This window comes from Petaurus breviceps, unplaced genomic scaffold (genome assembly GCF_028583685.1).
Source record: "Petaurus breviceps papuanus isolate PSGF00001 unplaced genomic scaffold, PetGlider_PUasm1.0 673, whole genome shotgun sequence".
NCBI classification, from domain to species: domain Eukaryota; kingdom Metazoa; phylum Chordata; class Mammalia; order Diprotodontia; family Petauridae; genus Petaurus; species Petaurus breviceps.
This window is the reverse complement of record NW_027186448.1, coordinates 35,468-43,354: the sequence shown is the minus strand read 5'-3', so window position 1 is coordinate 43,354 and position 7,887 is coordinate 35,468. Positions and strand designations below refer to the sequence as shown.

Below are 7,887 nucleotides of genomic sequence, written 5' to 3'. Positions count from 1 at the left end.
CCCAGAGGAGGGAAACTCATTCCAGGGCCCAAGTAGAATGGGTAGCCTTGGTAAGAAGTTCCAACTCTTTCTCAAAAACTGGAGTAAAGGAGAAAAGAACATAGGATGATGCAGAAGAATTTTTGAGGTGTAGAATAGGGAGTTCATAGTATTTGATTTGGAAAAGAATAAAATTAACATATAGCAACATAGGGCTTAGTTAAGATTTGGCAGTTGAGGTTAGATTAAATACAGCTGTGACTTTCTCCAGAGGCATTCAGCAGGACAGAAGAAAGAAGGCTGTTGACTGGAGAAACCTAAGCTTGGGGTTTGGCAACATAGGAATGGCAAAAGAACAAAGCAACAGATTTAATGGTAGAGGACAGTGTCTAGTTGAATTGGTCAATTCATCCTAAAAACTAGAAGGACGCGGCAGTCAGCCACAACAAAACAAGGACGTGGGAGAAACTGGATTTAAAGGTGAAAATGGGAAGCAGACTTAGGAGTGAAGTAGAGGGAAGGATGGAAGGACAAAAGTTTATCATAAAAAAGAGGAATTAAAAATTCTGGATCATGAAGATATCACAGTTATGGGTAATAATATCAAGAGTAGGGCTATCTCTATGGGTCGGCTAGGTGTCGCAGTGAATAGAGCACCGGCCCTAGAGTCAAGAGGACCTGAGCTCAAATTCGGCCTCAGACACCTGAAACACTTATTAGCTGTGTGACCTTGGGCAAATTACTTAACCCCAATTGCACTGCCATCCCCCTTGGGAAAAAAAAAAGGGTAGATCTATAGTCAACGCAATGAGAATTGACATCGGGAAGCCTCTATACTGGAGGAAACATCCTCGTGTAAGCAAGGATATATGCAGTGTTTGGGTTGGCAAGGAAGATCCTGAACCGAATCATTCTCCCTTTCTCTAAAATCTAGGAAATGACTGCAATAAAAATCTAAAGTAGTTAATTAAAGATGGCTCGAACTTTGAAGAGATAATGGTGGCAAAGGGAAGGTCTGGAAACGTCAGTGTGGTCACTTTCTATGTCTCAGTGTTACTGGGAGCATGAAAGAGAATCGAGTCAGGGCTGACAGTAACAGAGGCTTCTCGAGGGAGTCAGGTTTGTTAGTTCCAGAAAAACTTACGGCTAAAGGGGAAGTTTGTTAACGATGGAGCAGGGGTTCCTGATGGTAGAGGAAGTTATTAATTGTGGAATGGTAAGGCTGAGGTGGTCAAAGGGGAGAGTGTCTGGAGCGGTATTAGTACCTGAGTGAAAGCATTTTCGCTGCAGTAAACATTGACTGAATCACAGGGACGGGAGTAGAACAGAAGGCATAAGCTGGGAGTTTGCCAGGGATAGGATGGAGGAAGAGTCAGTTGTCAGCAACCCACCCCAAAGCTATTGGGTGCTGGGGGTGACTGAGCATTCCATGGAGGGAGCAAGGGACAGCTTCTCGGGCTGGTCACTCCAAACCCAGAGGCGCCAAGGGCTGTAGGCAGTGGTTGTCAATCTCTGTAATGAATCCGGTTCTAATTAGTATGATTAATTTAGACAACTTCTGGTGCCTGGTTAACACTCTTCAGCTAACCGATCATGATTCTTAAGCAGCGTCACTCTAGTCCGAAGGCTTTATTTTTTGCTTTTACTTTTTATTTTAAGAGCTTCAGTGGCAGGGCATTCGTTCTCCAGGTCCGTAAATAGCTCTCGTCTTCCAGGCCTCACCGCATCGTCTCTAACCTCCACCCGGAGGTTCCCTACACCTGTTCTCTCCTTTCCCCCATCTCCTGGGCACAGCCATTAAAAAGAAGTCCTTGGCCCCGTTTGGAACGTGCAAACTCCCTCAAGCATCCTGCCCCCGACTCCAAGAAGGCAGCGCTGAGGAGTCTGGGCGGGGGCAGGTGGATGGGGAATGGGGACTACGGCCGGGGGTCCGAATCTGGGAGGGCTGGACTCGAGAGACACCCCCCCCCCCCCCGACCGAGGGGGCGTGCCGGAGGACGGAGGCACGACTCCAGGTACAGCATCTTCAGGTAGCGCAACGCGAGCACACAGAACACAAGCAGCAGCTTCCTCTTTCTTTCCTCCGTAGCCAGGGGTAACGGAAGAACTCGCGGAGCCCCGCCCCTCCCTGGGTCGGCAGGTGGCAGTTGGGGTACTACAGGTCGGTTTGATTTCCCGGGGCGGGTAGAAAGGGATGGAGCGGGGAAGGGAAAGGAGGGGGGAGGGGACAAAAGAAACTACTAGCCAATAAACCGGACCCACTGGAGTAACGTGACACAGTTCGGGGGCGGGGCCAAGGCAGGGATATATTTCTGTGTGCGAGGGAACTGGACTCACGTGCGAAGCCTGGGGGTGGGACGGGTCTGCACTAGCGCGTGGGTTGGGCTTGTTGGTCCTGTATTGGCTGGGGGCCGGGGAAGAGGGAATCTTAGCGGAGCCTCTCTACAAGCCTTAGATTGGCTTGGCAGGCTACAGCTGCGAGTAACGGGGAGGGGGCGTGGTGCGAGGGAGAGGCTCGGGGCGCGAGGACCGGGCTGGGAGGCGGGGCGCTAGCGGGCCGGCGAGAGTGGGAGCGCGCGGGCGGGGGGGAGGGGCCGGGGCGGAGGAGGAGGTGGAGGAGGAGGCGGCGGCGGCAACGGAGGCGGCGGGGGCCGGTAGCGGACCTGGCGGGATGAGCGAGGCGGAGACGGCAGCAGCTGTCCCGGCGGCGGATGCGGCGGGGGTCGGGGTGGTGTCGCCCGGGGGTGACCTGCAGAAATCCGGCGTTGGCGGTGGCGGGATGGGAGGGGGAGTGGGAGCCGCCCCCGCCCCGCCCCCCGCCGGGATCCCCGCAGCTCCGGGCCCCGCAGCCCCAGGCACCCCGACTACTGCAGCCCCGGGGACCCCCGCACCCCCCGCCCGGAGCCAGGCGGACAAACCGGTGCTGGGTGAGGGGGCCGGGTCTGGGGGCCTAACACCTCAGGGGGCCTAGGGAGGAAGTTCTGGTTGGATGGGTAGAGCTGAGGGTGCAGGTGAATGAGGGGCCAAGGTCAGGAAGAGTCTGCAGCCAGGTGAGCCCAGGCTCGGAGAAAGGCGGAGCCCCACCGAAGGACTTGAGCGAGGCAGCTAGACTCAGGAAGCGCTCGGGAACCTTGTTCCCTAGGTGGGGGCTCTGGCGGGGCAGGAGCAGCGATGACTGAGAGAGGTGCCTAGGAATTGGACATGGTGGAGCTTAGGACCTCGGTGGAGCACGAGGTCGGGTTTTTTGGAAGTTCAAAGTAGAATTGGTTGGGGATAGGTTAAGTTCCTTGAAGCTAACTAAGCAGGTGTGGCTGTCCTGATGTGAATAGGTTAGGAGTGGGGCTGGACTTTGATATGTGCTCAGAACCGATTGAGCCTAACTCCATCTCTCTTCCCCTGCCCTATTCTCCCTACTTGGACCTCCCCCTGGCAGCAACCCAAGTTCTGGGCACTGTCAAATGGTTCAACGTCCGAAATGGTTATGGATTCATCAACAGGTACCTAAAGCAGGGAAGGGGTGGGGATGTCCTCTGAACTGGGCTGACTGTGTAGTTGGAGGATCCATAACTTCATCCAGGCCCTTTTTTGAGGCACATGGTTGCCCCAAATGTCAGCTGAAGCTGATTTGAACGTCTTTAACCACTGCACAAATACCACGCCCTTATATGGAAGATGAAGCCTTTCCTATTCGAGCCCTGTCTTCCCGTTTTATCCTTACAGCGGAGGGTTAATTCTCTGGGAATCCACCAACTTGGCTGAAGTGTGCCACACTCCCGAGGAATTGCCCAATTGCCTCTTATTTGCCGTGCCTTTGGGGCAGGATAAGTGTGAAGAGCTTTTCCTAGTCTCGGAGCCCCGCGGAGAAGATCCTCACCTTCCCTCAATTTCCCCTTGGAGGTGTTCCTTTCCCCTCTTCAGTAATCTCTAGAAGGAAGTATTAATTCTAAAATACACCTTCCTTCCTATCAGGTGGAAACAGGAGGTAATCTACTCCGCCACCTTTGAAACTTCAGTTAAGACTGAATGTTAAATACAAAGGAAAGTCAAAAGTGAGGTCTCCCCCAGTAGGCTCTCTACCAACGTCGGCTCCCTGCCGGGTTTGTCTCTCGGGAAGACCCAGGGCAGCCTCTTAGCAGTCTGACCTTTGGCAAACTCAGCTGTTTTAGTGCCTGAAACATCCAGTCTTTGCGAAGGCCTAGAGATAGGGCATGTTAGGATTATGGCAAGGGTAGGGGTAGACAATAGATGAGTATTTCTACTTCCTCACTTAAATCTACCTCCAATTTGTTCTCACCAGGGATTCCAGTCAAGTGGGAATGTATTGACCCTGGGGACCGGGATCCATTCACAGATCTGGGGTCAAGGTTGGGGGGGGGGGAGAGCTGTGGCGTCTTGGTGAGGGTTCCTGGCTACTTGTTTCCCCTCCCCAAACCTGTTCTGCATCTCTTGTTCCACCTCCCCCACCTTTCTCCCTTCTGCAAGGAAGAAGGAAGGAGGCAGAGTGGAATTTTCCAACCACTTTGAAAAGGGGAGGAGGAACAGCTTCACCCAGCACCACCCAGTTCTTGAGTTGCCCCTGGGTGTAGAAGGTGGGGCAGAAGCAAGCAGAGAGTTGTCCCATTTCTTGGGCACCTTGGCAGGTTCAAGGTGCCTTTGCCAGTTTCCCACACGGCTAGTTTTCCCACCTGGGTTCTAGATTTGTGCCCTTCCTCTCTCTGGCCACACCTTGACCTTACTTTACCCTTTCCCACCTGGAGCCCCAGACAGCTGCTGATAATCTTGTAATACCTGCAGGGCCCATCCCTCCCCCAAAATAAAAATAAAAAAAAACACCCTTTGAGTAAGAAAGCAAGTGGGTAAGAAAGCAACAGTTAATTGGATGGGAAGAGGGAAGTGATATTTGGAGAATGCCCTCAAAACCTCAAACATTGATTCATCCCCCCTAATGATGCCCTTTCCCATTTCACAGGAATGACACCAAGGAGGATGTCTTTGTCCACCAGGTAAGAGTCAGGCTTGCTTCTCAGATAGGATCAGATGATTCAAAGATAATTTCCTTTTCTGAATGTCACTTAAGGAACATCTCTACTTGTTTAGTCTTAACATCCTCAGAATGGGAATCTGTGCTATGGCAACCCTAAAAAGGCTATTACTATTGCCTCCAATTCCAATATGCCCCATCTGTGATAAGTGCCTGAAATAACTATCATTAGTCACTTTTAAAGCATCAAAGTCTTCTGTTAATTCACAGTAACTTGCTAGAAATGTGTAGTGGCTGTTCACAGGGATAGAAGCTGGGCCTGTGATTGAATTGAAATAGGTAATTCCCTCTATCAATGTGGGTCAGTACCTTCTTTTCAACTTATAATCATATTTACTTAGGTCACCGAGAGGTTAAGGGACATGCCCAGGGTCACACAACCAGTATGTGTCAGATGCTTGACTTGAGTTCAGGTCTTACTAACTTTTGAGTTCAGCTCTCTATCCCCACTGCCTCTCATGTCTATTAATATGGCATGAATTAGTTTCTCAGGTTAGCTGCCTGGTCTAGAACACAACAGGAATAATTTAACTAGGGAGGAAAAATGACCTAAATAGGATTGATAAATTTAGGGAATAGAATGGACACCAAAACAAACTTTGCCTAACTCTGAAACTTACCATAGCTATACCTGTATTCTGTTGTAAATTCCTTTCTCTTCCTCTCAAACACTATCACATTTCCCTAATGGGAAATCTCTAAGGATGTCTGGGTGGGGAGGTAGGTTTGAGTGGCAAGATACCAAGGTCCCTAGTCCTACATCTAAGCCTTTGGTCAACTTTTGGCAAATCCTTCTCCCTATCCCCAAAATACCTCAATATTTAGTTTATTGAACATTAAGACAATGGGGTATTTGATGTTAATGGGTAAAAGATATCTATGTCTTCCTGTCTTGTCCCATCTACTCACTGCTTTTTCCCCAACCAGACAGCCATTAAAAGAAACAACCCTCGGAAGTTTCTGCGCAGTGTTGGGGATGGGGAAACAGTGGAGTTTGATGTCGTGGAAGGAGAGAAGGTTTGGGGGACTCGTGGAGGGGCAGGAAGATTTAGAAACATGGAACAATAAGGATTAAGGGAATGGTAATCCTGGGCCTCAAAACCTCATGAGGTGGTTAAGTACTGTACTTTCTGGTCCTTCCAGTCTAGAAGGTATGGGTGCTGCCTCAGTGTATTGCTCTCAGTCAAGAGTTGGGATTCTAGAGAAGAGGTTCTAAATTAATTTTAGTGCTCTCTCATACTAGCCCTAAGAAAAGAGAAGTCAGTGATGTGTTCTGAGTGGGTCATGTAGGGTGGGCAGGGGGGAGTTGGAGTTGGGAAAGAGTTCTGATTTTTTCTATCCCAGGGTGCAGAAGCTGCTAATGTGACTGGTCCAGGGGGGGTACCAGTAAAGGGCAGTCGCTATGCTCCCAACCGACGCCGTTTTCGTAGATTTATTCCCCGGCCACGCCCCACTGCACCCCCACCCCTGGTGGCAGAGGCCCCTACAGGGGTAGCAGAACCAGGGAGTGAAGGGGAACGGGCTGAGGACCCCACTCAGCGACCTCGTCGGCGACGCCCACCCCCCTTCTTTTACCGACGTCGTTTTGTTAGGGGCCCTCGTCCCTCCAACCAACAGCAGCCTATGGAGGTGAGAGAAGGTTTGTGTTGCTGGTGTCCCTAAAGGGCAAAGGCCTAGAAGGAGAAAGCCAAGAACTAGGCAGTGCCATGGCCCTAGGATAAAAGTAAGATATTAAAAGGGATAATAGGATCATAGTTTTGAACCAGAAGAGACCTCAGAGATCATTTGTGTCCTACTCCCAATGACTTTCCTGGAGTCATACAGCTAGTTAGTGTCTGAAGCAGAATTTGAAAAATATGGTCGGGGTGGGGGGGGAGAGAAGCTGCTTGGGTCTTTGCATAGAACTTTGTACCAATCAGGCTAAGCTAAGGACATCTTGGTTCTAGGAAGTGGACCCTGCTCCCAGCTTTGTGTATTTTGAAAATTCACAAACCCCAGTTTTGTATATCTTCAGGGTACAGATGGGGTAGAGCCCAAAGACCCAGCCCCCTTAGAAGGGGACCAGCAGCAGGGAGATGAAAGGGCACCTCCACCCAGATTCCGACCCAGATATCGAAGGTAAGTATGCCTCCCCCCTTCTCAGCTATAACATCTAAAGATTGATTTGCCTATATCAGTGTCCATAAGCCCCTTTCCTCTTCTACAGTTACTACTGGTTTTCTTAAAAGTGAACATTGAGCTCTAAGAAAAACAATAAATGACTGAGATTAGGGGTAGGAAATTAGGAGGCAGTGTGTCTAGCTTCTAAGGGTACAAGACTTTTAAAAGCATTAAACCTAGCTCTGAGGAGGTTGGAGGGAGGAAGGAGCCAAAACTGTGGGTCTGGGCTCATGGTTTGTGGCTTATTAGCAGCTGTATGCAGAACCAGGTAGATTGAAAAATCAGAGGGCTAAAGAGGGGGAAGGCAGGCAGGAAAGATGTCTTACCCTAATCTTGATATGATTTTTCTCCCCAATGCCCAGGCCTTTCCGTCCTCGGCCTCCACAGCAGCCCACCACAGAAGGTGGAGATGGAGAGACCAAACCAAGCCAGGGTCCCACGGATGGCTCAAGGCCTGAGCCCCAGCGCCCCCGAAATAGGCCTTACTTTCAACGTAGGAGGCAACAGCCTCCTGGTCCCCGGCAGACTACAGCCCCTGAGGTCAGAGCTAGGGAAAATTAAATTATGTGTGGGGGTAGTGGTTGTGAAGATAGGAAGGAGAAAGCTGAAACCAGCCCTCTCCCCTGTCCTTCTCCATGCAGGCTGATAACAAAGAGCCAGTACCCCCAGGCCCACCCCCAGCAGGTGCCCCTACCCATCAGGAGACC

At 50.7% G+C, this 7,887-nt stretch overlaps 1 protein-coding gene across 1 annotated transcript; it reads left to right on the top strand.

Annotated features, from left to right (window-relative positions):
• Window positions 1–2,650: 2,650 nt before the first annotated feature.
• YBX2 (Y-box binding protein 2) lies at window positions 2,651–7,887 on the top strand (the record flags this gene model as incomplete). Its single annotated transcript, XM_069104174.1, has 8 exons — window positions 2,651–2,906; window positions 3,413–3,476; window positions 4,949–4,982; window positions 5,948–6,037; window positions 6,365–6,649; window positions 7,035–7,138; window positions 7,543–7,720; window positions 7,822–7,887. Coding segments are annotated over exons 1-8 (1,077 nt in total), but the record flags the coding sequence as incomplete, so codon positions are not given.